At 33.1% G+C, this 20,021-nt stretch overlaps 3 protein-coding genes across 6 annotated transcripts; 2 read left to right on the forward strand and 1 right to left on the reverse strand.

The window, feature by feature from the left end:
• Positions 1-876: 876 nt before the first annotated feature.
• On the forward strand, positions 877-8,843 carry LOC126669624 (acylamino-acid-releasing enzyme-like). Of its 4 annotated transcripts, none has more exons than XM_050363136.2 (18): positions 877-1,250; positions 1,499-1,683; positions 1,853-2,162; positions 2,449-2,673; positions 2,776-2,994; positions 3,136-3,210; positions 3,983-4,121; positions 4,778-4,929; positions 5,022-5,104; positions 5,194-5,315; positions 5,416-5,494; positions 6,241-6,415; positions 6,702-6,762; positions 7,004-7,126; positions 7,248-7,445; positions 8,014-8,082; positions 8,180-8,256; positions 8,546-8,843. In XM_050363136.2, the coding sequence occupies exons 2-18, from the start codon at positions 1,530-1,532 to the stop codon at positions 8,607-8,609; spliced, it is 2,325 nt and encodes a 774-aa protein (XP_050219093.1). In that variant the 5' UTR covers positions 877-1,250; positions 1,499-1,529; the 3' UTR covers positions 8,610-8,843. The 4 variants fall into 4 exon arrangements, with proteins under 4 accessions (XP_050219093.1, XP_050219094.1, XP_050219095.1 ...); XM_050363137.2 differs by having other exon boundaries at positions 877-1,234; positions 1,496-1,683; XM_050363138.2 differs by having other exon boundaries at positions 877-1,234.
• Positions 8,844-12,814: 3,971 nt separating this feature from the next.
• On the forward strand, positions 12,815-15,707 carry LOC126667378 (pentatricopeptide repeat-containing protein At3g23020). The gene has a single exon (XM_050360334.2). It carries the CDS (start codon positions 12,998-13,000, stop codon positions 15,575-15,577), a length of 2,580 nt encoding a protein of 859 aa, XP_050216291.1. The 5' UTR covers positions 12,815-12,997; the 3' UTR covers positions 15,578-15,707.
• A 98-nt stretch (positions 15,708-15,805) lies between these two features.
• Positions 15,806-17,703, reverse strand: LOC126667379 (CBL-interacting serine/threonine-protein kinase 4). The gene has a single exon (XM_050360335.2). It carries the CDS (start codon positions 17,480-17,482, stop codon positions 16,160-16,162), a length of 1,323 nt encoding a protein of 440 aa, XP_050216292.1. The 5' UTR covers positions 17,483-17,703; the 3' UTR covers positions 15,806-16,159.
• Positions 17,704-20,021: the final 2,318 nt, after the last annotated feature.

The raw sequence follows: 20,021 nt of genomic DNA on the forward strand, positions 1-20,021 counted from the left end.
TCAAATTTTTGTAAACTGTTTGAAAATGTTTTTTTTTTTAAAATGTTTGAAATCTTTGCAAATTGTTTGAAACTATTATATAATCTTATTTTTAAAACGATAATAAAATGTATTTTAAAAATCTTTTGAAACCTTTTGAAACTATTTTTAATAGATTTTTAATTAGAAAAAATAAACTAATAATTTATCATTTTTTTTGAGAAAGTATGATCGTTGGATCTGAATTCAAGAAAAATTCGAAGCGATTTAATTACGAATTAAAATTTCAAGCGGATCGAAAATTAAATTTGAAATTCTTAATAAATTTTCAAAAAGTAATGATAGAATTAAAGAAATCGGTTTGTTGAATTGTTATGAGTTGAAGATTTTAAATTGATTGATTGAATTGTTAGTTATTTTTCTTTGAGTGAGTTGAAGAAAAAAAAAGAAGAAAACGAAAAAGGATAGTTGTAATTAAAACATTTAAAGTATATATGGAGTACAAAAGATACAAGCGGAGTAAAAAAAATAAATGCATGACATGTTTAAGTTTGTAAATCAAGTTGAAATTTTGGAGTTAACAAATGCTAATATTTTTTCTATTTATGTAGTTTGCTAATTTTTCTGAAGTTCAATCCAAACTCGATTAGTAATAATAAACAAATTAAACTTGTGCTTGCCTCATAGTAAATTTAAAATATATTAAGAATACAATAAATGTGATAGATTAACTTTTTTTATATCATTTTTTTATTATCTTGAAAATCTGATATAGTCAAACACATCATTAATTTCTATCTAGCGAAATCATCCATATTAAAATAAATAGAAAAAAATCAGTGTTAATAATATAAATATCACATTGAACAAAAGTATTACGGAGTCAATATGACCATCTCATTTTTTTATGTTGAGCAAAACATTATCGAAATCAAACATGTTATCACTATCAGTGCGCTAAAATGATGTTCATCCTCGAAGATTTAAAAATGATATATTTAATTTGCTACTATATAATATTATTATTATTGTTTGTTATTTGTGTAATATGAAAATTATCGTTTGTCTAATTTGTTTTTGTTGTGTTAGAGATGCCATGTTTGATATTATTTGTATAATTAATTTTCGAGATATAATAAATTTATCGATAGTTGGAGTAAATTTATTGTAAATGGCGGGTCAACTCTGTTATATAGAGAGGTTGGTCGCTCTGAACAGTTCATACTGCTCTCAAGTCTCTCACTAACTTCTCGAAGTAATCCTTTCTCTGCGTAAGCATTTCATTAGCTTGTTGTTAATCTTAAAATGCTTTTCATTTCTTCTTTTAGTGTTTGATTTTCATTAAATTGCTTAATATTGAATTACTATTCTAAAAGAATTGGTTACTACTTACTAGTATTACTATCTGAGGATGTCTTCAATTCATAGCGTTTGGTGTTGTTATTATATAATATAAGTAATCAAATGGTTATGAATATGTTAATTTGTTGGTATTATTTTTCCTTTTGATGGGCAGCAGCAGTAGCAAAAGATTTTTGGCCAGTCCAGCAATGGATGCTGCAAAAGCTGTTTTGCCTGCAAAGGAATTAGCGGTAGAGATGGATGCAAGTAGTGAGGAGGAGTATGCTACTCAGTCCAAGTTGCTCCGAGAGTTCACTAGTATCTCTAGTATTGACAAGGCTTGGACTTTCAAGTCTAACAGAGGTAAAAGGCAGGCATGCCAGAGTTAACTTTCATGTTCATTTATTTCAAAAACAGATTTCTATGTTTGCATTTTGAAGTTGAAAGAGTTGAATTCCAGCTGCTATAGAATTTGTAAACTTGATATTTTATAGGATAGAATTGAATTGGATTCACAAAACATTTGATGCAGGAATGGCCTCTCAGGCAATATTCTCAATTAGCCAGCCAAATCTTTTGGCTAATAAAAGGAGAAAATATATTCTATCTGCTACCATTTCTAAGGAAAATTGCAGTTCAGTAAATTTTCAATGGGCCGCGTTTCCCATTGAGATGACTGGCGTGTCTACAATTGTTCCATCCCCATCAGGCTCCAAGCTTCTTATAATAAGGAATCCTGAAAATGAATCTCCCACTCGATTTGAAATTTGGTTCCAGGGACAGGTGGAAAAGGAATTCCACGTCCCTCAATCTGTTCATGGTTCGGTATATGTTGATGGATGGTGAGTAGTTATGTGAATATAATTTTTCCATTTCTCGCTAGTGCTCCATTCAGTATTGTATTGCCAATGTTTGCATTTGCTCTCTGTACTTCGCTTGTGTTAGGCTTTTAGCTTTATAAGTGCTTCACTTGTATTTTGTAAGAGCCCAAGTGCTGAAAATCTGAACTGCTAAGAGAAGTACTAGTTGTGACTTGTTAGTATTTCTTTGTCGACATTGCCACACTGCACATGCTTACTTGAGAATAGATCCTAAGAATTGTTGAATGTTTTGCTAATTAATTTATAGGTTTGAAGGAATATCTTGGAACTCTGATGAAACTCTCATTGCTTATGTTGCTGAGGAACCATCTTCATCTAAGCCTGTGTTCAGTAGTATGGGGTACCAAAAAAATGGTGTTTCCGAGGACAAGGAATGTAATAACTGGAAAGGGCAAGGGGAATGGGAAGAAGAATGGGGAGAGACCTATGCAGGAAAAAGGCAGTCTGCACTCTTTGTCATTAGCACCAGAAGGTTCTGTACCTTTGTTATTATAATCATTAGTGTCATGATAATGTAAATGGTTGCTTTGTTAATGTGTCATTCATAATTTAAAATTGTACCGTGTTCCAACAGTGGAGAGGTACAACCTGTTAAAGGAGTTACGAAGTCCTTGAGCACTGGTCAAGTTGTGTGGGCTCCATCAAATGAAGGCTCGTATCAGTATTTAGTTGTTGTGGGCTGGTCATCAAATCCAAGAAAGCTTGGCATTAAGTATTGCTACAATAGGGCTTGTGCGTTGTATGCAGTTGAGGCACCTGTTTATAGATCAGAGGCCAATGTGTTTGAACTTAAGTGGGGTTACTTTTGCTCTATAGTTCATGTTATCTATTGTGTTTGTGTTTTTTTCTTATACATAGCTGCACTTGGAGATTGACTGGTTGAGTATTCTAACTGTAATATGTGCTTAATTTTTGATTTTCTGTAATCCTCCAGAGATAATCCTGTAGAATATTCATCTGTTTTCAAGTTAACTCAGAGCATGAGCAGTGCCTTCTTTCCTATGTTTAGGTAAGTCAGTTAGATGCTTAGTTGGCCTTTAAGGCCTTCACAAATCCTACAACATGTGTCCTTTTAGTTTCCTGTACAAAACTTCTGCAAGTTTTAGAGAAGTTGTACAAATATTTGTGGCTACAGTAATTTTATTCTAGAATCCTGTGGTTGTAGCCTAAAAATGTCCTGATATTTTCCTCCTTTCACTTTGAAATGTATAAAAATGGATTCTTAACCACCTCTGTCAGCCAGTATAAGCAAATGAATTTTTATAGATTGCTGTTTTCACAAATAAATATGTCCCACTGTTCCTCTTATTGGCAAGGTGCACAAGAATAATTTTAGGTCCAATTTGACTTATGTTCTTGCTTGTATGTATCTTATTGAGTGCTTTCATGCAGACACTTACAAGTTCTTTAGAAGAGTTTATTTATCAACAAATTATGTCTTATCCCTCTCATATAAGTTTTAAAATATAGGCATGCTTTTCTAAAAACTATGTTAATTCTGTCTTGGCTAGTTATCGGTGTTCTCCCTATAACTTGTAAAATATGAAGCTGTTTAAGTTGTGTTTTCATATAGTATTATTTCTAAAACAGCATTCATGTAGCTGATTGCTTGTTTGTTATGTACATGTGTGGTATTTTATACCATACTGTGTGGAAGGTTCCTTGTGTTTCTGCATGCAAAAATTCAGTGTATTGTAAAACTGAGTCACCTCATTAAATATTATTTTAAGTGAAAGTGATTGAATGTTTATCATGTCTGTGCATGTGTTTTTCACAACCAGTCCAGATGGAAGGTTCCTTGTGTTTATGTCTGCAAAAAGCTCCGTAGATTCTGGGGCACATTTAGCAACAGATTCACTTCACAGAATTGATTGGCCGGTTAATGGAGAGTTGAACTTTCATACAAAGATTGTTGACGTGGTCAGTTTTTTCATTTGTTTTAGATTTAATTTTTTGAATTACTTTGGGCTTAGATTAAATGATTGGATAATCTTGGTTTCTTAATTATGGTAGAAATTTTCGAATTTTTATTTCCGTCTAGTGTTCAGTTAAGAACTTGTACTGCTACTAGTGGTTACTTCTATCATGAGCAACATACATATATGTATTAGAAAATTACGTTTTCCTTGTAATTTACTTTTGTATAATTTGGTTGGGAAATTTGGGACTATACTTCAGAGTTTTTTAATTTACTACAACTAGAAAGATGATTGTTTGTTTATTGATAATGATGCGTACCTTCTCCCTCTGTGGAGTGGCAAGGCACCACCACTGACATCTGAGCCACCATTATGAAACTCATTAATGCTTTTATGAATCTAAGAAAGATTTTCTGTTTTCATGGAATCCACTTCCTTTATTTGCAAAATAAAACCTAGAACTCTCAAATGCTCAGAAGTACGAGTCTACATTTTTGTGAAGTGAATCAGTTCCCTACGTAGGATACAAGTTGCATTACTGTCATCAGTTCCACTTTCAATTGTTCATACAATGAAGCAGTTGTTTGCAGATAGGAAAGGTATGTACTTTGTAGATAGGAAAGGTACTTACTAAGAGTTTTCCTATAATCCCTGCAGATTCCTGTTGTACAGTGCGCAGAAGATGGTTATTTTCCTGGGCTTTATTGCTCAAGATTTCTTAGTAATCCATGGCTTTCTGATGGTTGTACAATGGTTTTATCTTCTGTATGGGGCAGCAGTCAAGTTTTACTTTCCGTGAATGTGTTGAGGTAAAGTTTTAGTGTCATTTTCTTTTCCCATGTTTACGAACTTTACTAATCTTGTTTCATAATGTGTTTACAACATGATACTCAAATTACAGTGGGGATGTAAACCGGATTAGTCCTTTTCACTCAAAATTTTCATGGAATCTTCTTTTCGTGGATGGAGACAACATTATTGCCGGTAAACCCAATCCTAATTTTTATTAGTAATAGTTTCCGTTGAAGTGATAGCAATTTTAACAAAAGTATTTTATTTTTCTCTTATGCCAGTATCTAGCAGTCCGGTTGATGTTCCTGGAATCAGGTATGGTTTTCTTGTTAAGGAAACAACTGAAAAGTCCTTATGGAGTTGGTCAGATGTATCAAGTCCCATATTCAAATGTTCTGAGAAGGTGTGGATTATTAGCTTTCGCATGTTATTATCATATTGCTCAATCATATATGATCTTTTTAAAGCCTATTTTTCTAAGATAGAGCCTCTTCTCGATACAGGTTAGATCATTGCTCTCATCTCATCAATTCGACATATTGAAGATTCCAGTCAAGGATGTTTCTTGTAGCCTGAATAAAGGTAATTTATACAATATGAATTTTGCTTTTTCATAGTGTCAAATAACCAATTTACCCAATAGAACAAGCTGTTGGGTAAGTAACTAACCATAGTATTATCTTAATACACCTCCGCATGCGAATGCCCATTGGACTTGAAGCGTGAATTAACGAACTCACAAGTCCACCACATCTTATGCTCAAATATTTTAGTTAACCAAATGGGATTGCCAAGGATCAAAGTCTAGACCTTTCTATCGTATAGGCTATGATATCATGTCAAATAACCAATCCATTTATATAGCCCAAGCTGTTGGTTGAGGTACGTAATATCTTAACACATTGAAACCAATTGACATCAGATAAGTAGTACATTTCTACTGCATCCTAATGATTGCCTAATTCAGGTGACAATATGTGTTACTATGATGTTAACGGTAGTATGCCCGAGTTTTTTTGGTGACCACAAGTTTTTAGATTAAACCTTCAAGAAGGATGGAAGATTTGTTTGGTGTTTACCTTGTTGATTCACTGTTTTTCTTCTATTGGCAAGTAAAACAGAGTTCTTTGCAAGAAAGCATGTTTCATAATGAAGTGGATTTTTATTTTTATCTTATCTCATTAATCACTTCCAATATAATATGATGATAGCATATCCCGAGGGGTGGTTTCTAGAAAAAAAAATTGGTCAACAATTTGTATAGGAAAAATTGTGAAATTTCAACTATACATTCTATATGAGATGCAATCACAGTTCCTCTGTGTCAGGTGCCAGCAAACCTTTTGAAGCTATATTGGTATCTTCCAATTCTAAGAATGGTGCATCTAGTCCTCTGATAGTAATGCTTCATGGAGGCCCGCATGATGTTTCACTGTCAAGTTTCTCGAAGAACCTGGCGTTTCTCTTTTCACTAGGTTATACCTTGTTGATTGTAAATTACAGGTTCGAAAAAGCTTGAAAACTAAAGTGACTTTTAAATTAAATATAAGCACCAGTAAATGCTGTCTTGCCTGTTGAAGTATCTGTCAGTGTTGCTTTCTCAAAATATAAAGTTAAATAGATAGCATGGCCTCTCCCCATTCAAATGCTGCACTTTTACATTGTCAGGGTTGCTTCATTTCACCTTTCCACACTTAAGAATCACTGTTTATATATGTACTCATATCATCAACCCATGGCCAGCGTTGGTTCTCATTCAAAAGTTCCCTAACATTGTCGTTTATGTCAGAGGTTCATTAGGATTTGGCGAGGAAGCATTGCAATCTCTTCCGGGGAAAGTTGGTTCCCAGGTCTTATCCTTATCTTCTCTCATTAATTTTTTCATTTGCTTTCTTTTGTCATTTTTCTTAATCTTAAACACATTAGTAGTATTATGATTCTTGACAAAGAAGCTGCATTCTTTTGACTTTTTCTGTTCCTGTTGTTTCTAGTTTTCTATTTTATTTATTCAATCAAATTTATAAAATGTTTAAAACACAGTTTAACTAATTTTGCACAAGAACACTAACTTTTTAGCTTACTTATCCGCAGGACGTTAATGATGTGCTTACAGCTATAGATCATGTTATTGACATGGGTCTTATTTTCCCTTCTAGCATTTCTGTACTTGGTGGTTCCCATGGTGGCTTTCTCACGACACACTTAATTGGCCAGGTCAAATAGTTTCTAGTTTACATCCCGCTTCTTCTATGTGCAGCAGTATACTGGGCAATTAAGTTAATGGTAGTACATGGACATTTTCTGATGGACAAATACTTTTTTCAAATTTCTACAGGCACCTGATAAGTTTGCTGCAGCAGCTGCAAAAAATCCTGTTTGTAACTTTGCATCAATGGTTAATACAACAGATATCCCTGATTGGTGCTTTGTGGAAAATTATGGAATTGAAGGGAAAAATAAATATACAGAAGCCCCATCAATAAATGATCTAACTCTCTTTTACAGCAAGTCCCCTATATCCCACATCTCAAAGGTACTCTAGAATCGTTATGTATTGCAATGCCGTGGGTCTTATTTTGGTTTTTTTTATCAAAATCACTCACTGAGATAGTTCCAAATAAAGTTTACTAGAAAAGCATTAGCAAACAGAAGCAGCTGTATTTTCAACCTGAAAAATGCATCTGCAGCGCATGGTCATCTGTTTGCTAATGTTCAACTCAATTTAGGCTATTATAGTTACACTCACAATGATGCGCGTCCATACTATTCACTCACTGCAAATTGTTCAAATGGGCAATTATGCCTAATTTATGGTTGCCAAGAAATGGAAAACAAAGAGGTTAAGTATACAGACTTTTGGTATTTCTTAGCATAGATAAATTAATTCCTTTGGTGGCTATTAACATGGATTATTTGGAGTGCTCGCCGAATGCGGAGCTGCAATGACTGTAGTAAATGCCTTTGTATTCTTCAGTCAGGAACCACAACAAATGTGGTATTTTGTTTTTATCTGATTTGATTCACGTGTACAATCTTTTGTTTAGTGGACGCTTCCAAAAGATGTATTCTGCTGAACCTTTATTGTGCTGATAATTCTGCAGGTCAAAACACCAACAATCTTTCTTATAGGAGCTAAAGATCTTCGTGTTCCGATGTCTGATGGCTTGCAAGTAAGATATTTTCCTGTAAATGTGATCCGCAGTTGACAGTTTATCAGAGTTTTATGGAAGCAACAATTACTTTTCCTTTGATGCTTAATATTTGTAGTATGCACGGGCATTGAAAGAGAAAGGAGTTGATGTCAAAATCCTCATTTTTCCAGATGATGTTCATGCAATTACGAGGTAAATATTCGAATTGCCTTCTTAGCATACTTTCTAGCTAGTTAATAGGGTTATTATGATCATACTCTAACGGTGCGTTTGGTTCAAATGAATTCTATAAATTATGTACGAACTTATTTCTAAATGAATGTGGTTGTGTTTGATTTACTTAGAAATTCATTTAATAAACTCAATTCTAAAGCTTTATAGAATTGATAATGTTCATGTCAAATTAATAATTAAACAAATTTGTTTGCAAAAGAAATGAATATTTCATGAAGACTGATATGCATGTTTTATTTTTCTGCAGGCCACGATCTGATTTTGAGAGCTTCCTTAATATTGGAGTGTGGTTCAAGAAATACAGCAAATGAAAGCAGTTCTTGACTGGAGAATCAAATTATTTATTTTTCGAACACAAACTTGAGAACTGGATCATTCAAGGTTGTTTGTATTGCTGTCCTCTATGAAAATTGATCCTCAATTTTCTCCAATAACCCCTAAATATTAGGCGTCAAAGTCCGAAATGGAACTCGAACTTGCCTCATAATAAATCAAAATGAACTAGTTTTTTTCAATGAAATCTAATATTAAAATTTAAAACATCATTCTTGGTTATCTTGCAACCTTTAATCCTGCCTTCGTAGCTTCCTTCTTTTGTGCCTGTCATTTATGCTACATATTTTAACATTGCCGGATCTTGAACTTGATGTAACCCATTCTAATTCTGTCTCAGATTCTGACTCAGGTTTCTGTTGTTGTATAATAAGTTGCGGCACATTCTTCAGGTTACAGCGAAGATCTTCAGGAGATTATCCTTGGAAAAATAGACTAAAAAGTGTTACGATTTGTAAGGTGCTCCATCAAAACACATAAACCAAGATGCTCGAACAACTTCTGGAACACTTTTTATTACTTGAAAGACACCGACGGAGGCCGGTGATCAGTCGCTAGAATTTGGCCGGGAATTTTTTTTGACCGACGGCGGTCAACCACAATCAACAGACAGTCAACACTCAACATGTGGTATGCTCACTGTGGACTATTAATTTTATCAACTTTTTTATATAGATGGGTGTTTTTTAAGTGTATTTTAAGTGTTTTCTTGGTGGTTTTTGGTAGGTTTTTTAGTATATTTTTTTATTTATTGATTGTTCTGTATAAGTGTGTTTCAATGTTTATTAGATGTATCTTAAATGTATTTTTGGTGTTTAACTTTTGATTTACTAAATACAAACCAAAGAAAACTAAAATTTTTTTACAGGAACTAAAACAAAAGTAAATCTAGTGTAATTTTGGTTTACTTTAGGTTTATTTTTTGTATTTCTTAGTTTAGTTGTAAATATTGTTCTCCAGTATCTCAGAAAATTAAATTTTTTTACCGGTATTTTTATATAAAAAAATCAGATAGTTTTGAAAAGAAACTCTAAAAAGAATAATAAAAGATATTAAATTTTAAAATAAATATTCCTCCGTCCCATTTTAAAAGGGTATTACTATTCGCCGCCCCAAATTACTACCTACCGCCCAACTTTTTACCAAAATATCCCTAAGCCATTTTCAGCTAAAAAAAAAACTCAATCCTCTCAACTCAACTAAAAATCCGAAAAATAACCGAGCAAATTTATAATAAAAATATCAAAATCACCTAAAATTAGAGGACGGTAACCTCTAATAATTAATCGATTTTTAATTTTTTCGTTTTTTAAATTTTTTAATGGGCCATCGCCCTCAAATGGCGATGGCCCATAGGGGTCATCGCCTCTATTTGGCGATGGCCCCATAGGGCCATTGCCATCTTAAGCAGATGGCCCAAAGGGCCATCTGCCTGAGATGGCGATGGCCCTATGGGGCCATCTGCTTGAGATGGGGCCATTGCCATCATAGGGCCATCGCCAAATCGAGGCGATGACCCCTATGGGCCATCGCCATCTGAGGGCGATGGTCCATTAAAAAAAATAAAAAAAATAAAAAATTTAAAAAATTAAATAAATAAAAACCGATTATTTACCGGATGTTCCGCCTTTTATTTTTAGTCGATTTTGACATTTTTATTATAAATTCGTTCGGGTATTCGTTGGGTTTTTAATTGAATTGAGAGAATTGATTTTTTTTTTAAAAAAAAACTGAAAATGGCTTAGGGGTATTTTGGTAAAAAGTTGGGCGGTAGGTAGTAATTTGGGGCGGTAAATAGTAGTCCACTTTTAAAATCCTTTTGTCATTTTCTTTTATGTTCCCCTTAAGAAGTCTCATGTATCTTTTTAGCCTAATTTTTCATTTTTCACCTTTTTATTTTATTTTAATACTAAAGCACATTTACAAGACAATTAATAATATCTACAGTTTCAAAGTACAATTAATAAGGGCAAAATAAAGAAATAAAAAAAATATGTTTTTACGTCTTTTTTTATAAGTATTCTACGTTTTTTAATATCTGTTAAAAAACAACAAAGAGACTTCTTAAATAGGACCCAATGAGTATTAATAGGACACAATGAGTATTAAGTTATGCGCATAAATTTGAAAAAAAAAAGTTCAATAAAAAAAAATTAATATTAGGCAAAAGATACAAAAAAAATCGTAGTTTCTCCAAAAGTATACATGAACTTTTAAACCTTTTTTGGGTACAATACAACTCTCATTGTTTCAAAATTAAACAATTAAACTCTTTCGTCCATCAACGTTATAAACTGTTGTTAATTGCTGACGTAATTATAGAAAAAAGATTCAGAAATAATTTTAATATTTAAAATATTTACCAATTTATAAAAAAAATTAACACTTTTCACCTTATTCTTTCTAATTAGCTCTAATTAATTAAATTTTTATTTAAATCAATTAAGAACAAATTAAATCTTATTAAACCAATATAAACTCAACTAATCTAACTAAAACTCAATTAAATCTGATCAAATCAACCAAAATTTAGGCCTCTTTTAGTTCAGTTATTTCTTATAGTTAGTAGCTGATAGCTGAAAAATGCTAACTATTAGCTGATAGACATTAATTGTTTGGTAAAATCTGATCAGTTGTTGCTGTTGATATGTCAAATGATCTTCAAGGGTAATAATATTCTTTTCTATTTTGTTAATTATAAATAAATTATATTATATTTAACAAAAATTAGTATTAAAATTATTATTTTTATTAGAAACAACATTTAATTTAAGATTATTTTATATAAAATATTTAATCAATTTATAATTAATTTAATAAATTATTTAATTATAACTGCTATAATATAAATAAACTAATTTAAAAATTTAAAAATAACTGGATAATTTAAAAATAGTTTTAATAATTTTATATGCAATAAAATAATATATTTTAGTTCGGGTAGTTTTATCTAAAATAATCAAAAATATTGAAACAACAATGAATTGTTGGCAAAAAACTTTAAAATTGAAGATTTTCCAATAGTGGTTGTTGGAGGCTCAAAAAGATACCTGTAGCTTTTAATTTTTTTTCACCAAACGCTTAAGTGGAGCTTTTTGAAAAGTAAAGTTAAAAACTCCACCGAAAAATTGAACCAAACACCCTTTTGAATTAAATCTAATTAAACCAATCAAAATTCAATTAATAAAACCTAATTAAATATAATTAAACCTAATTAAACCAATCGAAACTCAATTAATTAAATCTAATTAAATCAATCCAAACCCAATTAATAAAGGCCTAATTACTTAAAAAAATCCATCTTATAACATTTATTCGTTTACACCCTGACCTAGGAAAAAGTTTATTTGTACCCTTTTTCTGATTTTTCATTTTCGTCTCTATCCTAAAGAGTTAATTTGACCTCTTTTCATTTGGAAAAATATTCAAAATGATCCTTTATATTTAGCTTATATTCTAATTAAACATTAATATTATTAATCTTTTAATAATGTTTTCATCCTTTAATTAATTTAATTATCAAAAATTTAAATTTTAGGGTAGAGATGAACACGAAAAATCAAAAAAATGGTACAAATGAACTTTTTCCTACGTGAGGGTATAAACGAAAAAATATTATAGGGTGAGGATTTTTTAAGTAATTAGGCCATTAATAAAACCTAATTAAGCATAATTTAATCAATGAAAACCTAATCAAATTTAATTAAATTAATTAAAATTTAAATTCGCCTTAGACGAAGCTCGAACAATGAGCTTTGTCTCAGACGATGAACTTCGTCTGAGGTATCTCTGGCGGCGATTTCGGGTAGGGATGGTGGTCGGGTTCTTTTAATTAATTAAAGAAGAAAAATATTAATTGAATCCTTCATTTAAAGTTTTGGTAAAATTCTTGAAGGATTAACTTGAAAAATATTGAAAATATTAAAGTTATTTTTGAATATTTTTTCTTAATATATGTGACTATGTTAACTATCATATTTAGTGGAAGTATTTATTTGTCCGATTTTAAAATTTTACAGGGTTTTATTTTGTTCAATTTTGAAACAATAGTCTATTTGTATCCAAAAATAATTTAAAGGTTTATATATACTTTTAAAAAAGTTATAAGGGTCTGTTTCGTGATCCTACGTGGTGGACTTGGTTCACTTAAGAATTTGTCGTTTGTTTATACCTTTTGCTTACATTTGAAAATAAACTAAAGAACAACGCAAGCTTGCATTTCTTTTAGACACAGTCGACTGTTTCTTTGTCGTAATTCTGAAAGAGCGACTGGGTGGGTCGGATATACCATTGCCAAAGCATCGTCCACGACCATGAAGGTTCTGTAATATCTTAAAAACCTTATTTCTCCTATTTGTCCAAAAACATGTATGTGAGTAATCTTCAGTTAGATGCCCACTTTTTCCTAACTTTCAACTCAATCCGAACATCGCCAAATCTCGGAGTTTCAGTCTCCACAAACACAGGGATATCAGCTTCTCCATCAGACAACACTGAGTCCATCAAAAAACTAAGAGTTAAACGACCCCTTCAAACATCTAATGGAACCGTTAAGAAGTTCAATAATATTTGTAAACAGGGTACATGTTTGGAGCAAAACCCAGATAGAGAACAGAGCAAAAACACAAGAGATACTGACAAAATTGCGAAAAAGAAGAGTTTATGGGTTGGATTGGATGGAGTTAATGGGAATGGTTCAGCTGATAGAGTGCACACCAAGTGTTCGACGAAATGGGCAAATTACGGTGGTTCCATTCCTTCAATTTTGCAAGCTTTAGAAACGATTAAGGAGCTGGATGAGGCTTTAAAACCGTGGGAGGATACACTTAGTAACAAAGCAAGGAGCATAATTTTGAAGGAACAGTGTAGTTGGGAGAGAGCTTTGGAGATTTTTGAGTGGTTTAAACGAAAAGGTTGTTACGAATTGAATGTGATTCATTATAATATTATTATTCGGATTCTTGGAAAAGCGAAGCAGTGGAAACATCTTGAATGTTTGTGCAGTGAAATGAAGTTAAAACGTATTTCGCCTATCAATTCGACTTATGGTACATTGATTGATGTTTATAGCAAGGGTGGGTTTAAGGATAAGGCACTTGCTTGGCTTCATGAGATGAATGAACAAGGAATGGAACCCGATGAGGTAACAATGGGGAGCATTGTGCAAATGTATAAGAAAGTCGGGGAGTTTCAAAACGCTGAGCAGTTTTTTAAGAACTGGTCATCGCGGGAGTCTTTGAAGTGCAAAATGTCCAGTAAAGCGGATGGTAAAGTAGTGGATGAATCGCAAAGTAGTCTTACGTTAAGCTCGCAGACATACAACACATTGATAGACACGTATGGTAAAGCCGGACAAATTAAAGAAGCGTCTGAGGTTTTTGCAGAGATGCTCAAAAAAAAGATAGTGCCCACAACAGTGACTTTTAATACAATGATTCACATTTATGGTAATCAAGGGGAGTTCAAAAAAGTTGCTTTACTTATCAAGAAGATGGAAGAGCTTCGATGCCCGCCTGATACAAGGACATATAATATTCTTATTTTCCTTCATGCTAAGCACAATGATATAAACATGGCAGCAAACTACTTTAAAAGGATGAAGAAAGATCGGTTACAGCCCGACCTGGTGAGTTACCGTACCCTTCTGTATGCATTCTCAATAAGGCATATGGTCAGTGATGCAGAAGGTTTGGTTTCGGAGATGGATGAAAGGGGTTTAGATATCGATGAGTATACACAATCAGCTTTGACAAGAATGTACATAGAAGCTGGGATGCTTGAGAAGTCATGGTTGTGGTTCAAGAGGTTTCATCTCGCAGGAAATATGAGTTCTGAGTGTTACTCTGCCAATATTGACGCATTTGGCGAGCGTGGCCATATTGCGGAAGCAACTAAAGTTTTCGCATGTCGATTGGAGCATAACAAACTTAGTGTCCTTGAGTTCAATGTGATGATAAAAGCATATGGTTTGCGAAAGAATTACAAGAAAGCATGCGATTTATTTGATAGCATGGAGAGTCATGGTGTGGTTCCGGATAAATGCAGCTATAGTTCGCTCATACAAATTTTGGCTAGTGCAGATTTGGCGGATAAAGCAAAATTCTATCTTGAGCAGATGCAAGAGGCGGGACTGGTTAGCGATTGTGTCCAGTACTGCACTGTGATCTCAAGCTTTGTGAAATTAGGTAAACTCGAAATGGCCGAGGAGCTCTATAAGGAGATGATTAGCTTTGATGTGAAGCCAGATGTTATAGTTTACGGTGTATTGATAAATGCGTTTGCCGAGAGTGGAAGTGTTAAGGAAGCTATCTTCTACATTGATGAAATGAAAAAGACGGGTTTGCCCGGTAATACAGTCATATATAACTCCTTGATCAAGCTTTATACAAAAGTTGGCTACTTGAGAGAAGCACAAGAGACATACAAACTGGTTCAATTATCGGGTGTGGGCTCTGAAGCATATAGTTCAAACTGTATGATAGATCTATACTGTGAGCAATCTATGGTCAAACTAGCTGAAGAGATTTTCGAGAGCATGAAGAAGAAAGGCGATGCAAATGAGTTTACTTATGCAATGATGTTATGTATGTACAAAAGACTTGGGAGATTCGAAGAAGCGATTAAGATTGCAAAACAGATGAGGGGATTGGGACTCATCACTGACTTGTTGAGCTACAATAGTGTGCTTGGGCTGTACGCTTTGGACGGACGATTCAAAGAAGCGGTGGGAACTTTCAAGGAAATGGTAAGAGCTGGTATGCAGCCTGATGAATTCACCTATAGATCTCTTGGCATTGTTTTAGTGAAATGTGGAATATCAAAGCAGGCCACTAGTAAGCTGGAAGCAACTACCAAGAAGGATCCTCACAGTGGCTTGCAATCATGGCTTGCGGCCCTCTCTGCTGTAATTGATGTCGATGATGCCGATGAATCTTCCATAGTTTGACGGTCTAGATGTAATAATCTGTAAATTCTGAATACATTTTGTAATATTTTATACTATAATTGCCTGATGAATCGATTTTGATGAAATAGAAATCTGTACTCCAAATCCTCAATTGGGAGTGTTCAACTTCTGATTTTGTGTCAACTGAAGTCATTTGGTATTGAGATTTCTGTTTTCTACATATTAAGATATTTAAAATCAACAGAAAGATTAAAACTTTAGATAGGATTATCAAAATGACACCAGCAATACAGATTTATAGTTTATCTGGAGTTTCGTATACACAAGCTGTGATTTTTATGTCATTAACAAATCAAAGATCACAAGCCAAATTCACAATTTCAATCCAACTAAAATTAAGGCTACATATACAAAACTTAAAACAACAAAGATCATCATATCATTCAACCTCATACAGGCTAATTAAGCACTAAATTAAACTCTAGGCTGAAAACAATATTCAAAGAATTTTCAATTCTCCACATACAGTTTTCAAAGATTTCCCCTTATGTTCCTCCGGCGAACTCCCCCACCCACCACCACCACCACCACCACCAATCTCACCAGCAGCAGCCAGCCCTTTCAAAGAGCATCACTATGCCAATTCAGCACAACACCTTGAAGCCCATCTTTCAACTCCACCCACTGAACCTCTTGAAACTCCACACAACCACCACCAGTCTCGACCACTTTAACCTCCACCACCAGCAGATTCTCTGCTATCTCCAACACCTCAAACACCACCGCCACCCTCCCTTTCCCCAGCCCAATTGCTCCACTTTTCCCCTCTTCAACTCTATACCCCAATCTCCCACCAACCTCCCTCACTGTCTCCACTATTCTCTCCAATTTCTCCATCGAAGTAAACCTCTTTTCCCTCCTATTCCTCGAATCAAAGAGCCCCGACAAATCCAATCCCGACGACAAAGATATTATATCAAACGCAGTCACATTAGAAGTATCAAATTTACAATATTTAGTCTGCTCTAACTCAAATATACTATTCGGAGTTGGTAATTCATAATTCTTCAAGAACCAAGAATGCTTCATTACTTGCTCTAAACTCATTCTGGTATTCGGATTCGGATCAAGAAGCTGAGTTATAATAGACTTCGCCGACTTAGATATCGGAGACGGCATTTGATATTCTCTTCTTTGAATCTTTTTATACATAGCTGCAATATTAGTGTCATCAAACGGTAACTTAGCTGACAACAAGAAGAATAATATCACCCCACAAGACCAAGCCTCCGCTTTACCACCGTCGTATCCCCGCCGTGCCATAACCTCCGGCGCCGCAAAAGCTGGGGTCCCACAAGCCGTTTGAAGAACAGCTGAGTTATTATTCTGAGCCGCCTCGGCTAAAGCCGAGAGCCCAAAATCAGAAACCTTAATATTACCGTTAGCATCGAGGAGTAAATTATGGGGCTTCACATCTCGATGAGTCACGCCGTTTTGGTGACAGAAATGTAAAGCTGAGACGAGCTGTTGAAAATATTTACGAGCCTTGGTTTCACTAAGCTTACCACGTTGAACCACCTTGGTGAAAAGATCACCGCCTAATGCAAGCTCCATAACCAGGAAAATTTTGGTTTTCGTGGCCATAACTTCATGGATGTTTAAAATATTTGGGTGGTGCAGTAAGAGCCGCATGGCTGAGATCTCGGCTATAATTCTCGGCTCCATCGCCGTATCCACCGTACGTACCTTGTCGATGATTTTTATGGCTACGATCTTATTTTTATCAGCTAAGCAGCGAGCTGCGTAAACTTTAGCGAAGCTGCCACGCCCCAGTAATTTACCGAGCTCGTATTTGTTTAGGAGTGTGGTGGGGAGGGTGTTTGAGCCGGTTCTTGAAAGGGGAGGCAACTGGGGTGGTGAAACCCGTGGCGGTGGTGCTTCCATGGTGGCCGGAAAGTGGCGGTGGAGGTGGGTGGGAGTTGGAGGTTTTATTAAGCTGCACGGCACAGAAGAGAAGTGAGAGGAGGGTTGTGGTTTATATAAAGGTGAGTGGGTCCATAGGGTTAGTCGGTCAGGTTGAGATGTGATACTTTGTGTAGACGAGAATGCCCTTGTAGTTGTATTTTGTTGTACTTTGGCAGTTTTGTGGGATTTTGAGGAAATCAAGGAATATAATAGCTGTAATTACAGGTTTTTATTAGTGATTAATAATGGAATAATCTGATTTGATGCAAAATTAACGGATGTTAAATTATTGTTATTAGTATTGATCTGTTGGATTGTTTTCTTGACCTATATTCATTTTTATTTTTGTGTAATTATTTATTTTAGACTATTAGTAGTGCAACTGCTACTTACTGAGTATTCCCCTTTCAATTTTCAACAGGTTAGAGATTATAACGGAGCTTAATTAACAAACTAAAATTACAGTATGAATTTCTGTTGGCATATTTAGTGACATAGTGGTATATTTCAATTTTAAAAAAACTAAACTAAATTATTTTATATAATACTAAAATAATACTAAAATATTAAAATGTGTATCTGCTTTTTATTATATATCTTAAACTCAACTTTATTTAAAAGAATTAATTTTTTTATCAATTGAAATAGCATATATGATCAATAAGGCAACAAAAATAGTAATAAAACATTATGATAAGTGAGGTGTGTATTTTATAAGAATACTTATTAAATTTTTTTAATAGTTAAGGAGATGTAAGCGCTTGTGGAAGAAATTGAACCCACGATCTAACAGCTTGCTGCTCAGGGCGTATACCATTTGACATATAGATCATTAGTAAGAATATTATAATCAAATTCTTGAAAATTAATAATTAATTTGTTCTATTTAAAAAGTTATTTCATCGTGTTATATAAAATAAAAATTGACATAAATTTGTATTCTTTTTATCTCTATTTGTATTGTATTCTTACTAGCTATTGTTTTATAAAAAAAAATAGTAATTCATTACTTATAAATCATGTTTAAATATAAAATTGAAAATAGATAAAAATAAATTATGGTAAAAAACACTTACAATATAAAAAGGGATTTATGTAGGAAATCGTTATAAAAAGAAAAAAAATGAACAAATGATGTATTATTTGGGAGTGGATCACCTCAAGTTCAAAATTTTCTCCATTTTCCTCAAGTTCACTTAGATGTTTGACATCTAAATAAAATGATAAAAATGGAGGAAATTAAATGTCATTTTGTTTAGGTGTTAAAATTCTAAATGGACTTGAGTGAAATGGAGAAAATTTAAATTTGAAGGGAGCCATTTCCGTATTATTTTATATTTTAAATTTGTACATTATAAAAAATAGATTTAATAGTCTCTCGTAGCTATATATATGTCATTTAGCATATCAAAAAGTTATTATAATAGTCAAAATCGGTGCTAGTGATAACCATCCATAGCAGCTTAAATAATCGATATGAATCTTCATTTGAAAGATGGAGCTAGTGAAAGCTACAACCACTTTGATGATAAACGGTCCATAATGACCAAAAGTTTCGTGTATTTAATAATTAGTGCGGACTTATACTATCATTAATCATTTAACAAAAATATCAATCCCACGCAAGAAAATTAAAGTTGCATATGTATAACTAATTAATCACCGTACAATTAATTAATATCGTAAGAAGTTCAAAATATCATCATACCTTTGTCTTTTTTTTATTAATTTTTATGAAGTTGCTTAATTTAATTCGCCAATTGTGCGACTTTACTATGGAAAATGCAAGAGCATCTAATCATAATCTTACTGGCTGCCACTAGCAATGATAAAGATTAATCTTATAGTATTAGTAGATATTTATTTGACGCAACTTTTAAGTTTCCTTTTACAAATTGGGACTGCTTTTTTACAAAGAGATAACGATAATTGTTTATTAAATTAATTGTTCCCCATGACCTATGGCCTGATCAGATGATAATACTGTGATATTTTAATTCATTTTTGCTACACGTTTTTATGAAGTCATTGCCAGTTTTTTGTGAAGCAAAAAAATGTGAGATTATGGGTTAGATATGAAAATTCCAAGAAGAAGAAGGTAGAAGGCGCCACCAAGAAAAGTAAACCCACTCCAACTTTTACTTTACAATCAACTTGCTTTCACGGGAACGGTGCACTTGACTTCATTTAGAAGAAATTATTATTTTGAATTTATCATTTTAGTATTTGGATTTTTGTTTTTAAATACTATTTTAATTTCTTAAACAAGTGGTTTTTTTATATTTTTCAGTCATTATTTATCTAAAATTTAAAAATAAGATATATATATATATATATATATATATATATATATATATATATATATATATATATATATATATTAACACAAAATGATAGTTGTGTGTAAGTGATATATGTATTTATCTTTATTTTTATTAAATAATCTGGTGATCGAAAATGGTTAAAAACACTCTATTGATATATTTTAAATAAATAATTTTAAATAAATAAATCCTTT

This window comes from Mercurialis annua, linkage group LG2, assembly GCF_937616625.2.
Source record: "Mercurialis annua linkage group LG2, ddMerAnnu1.2, whole genome shotgun sequence".
NCBI classification, from domain to species: Eukaryota; Viridiplantae; Streptophyta; class Magnoliopsida; order Malpighiales; family Euphorbiaceae; genus Mercurialis; species Mercurialis annua.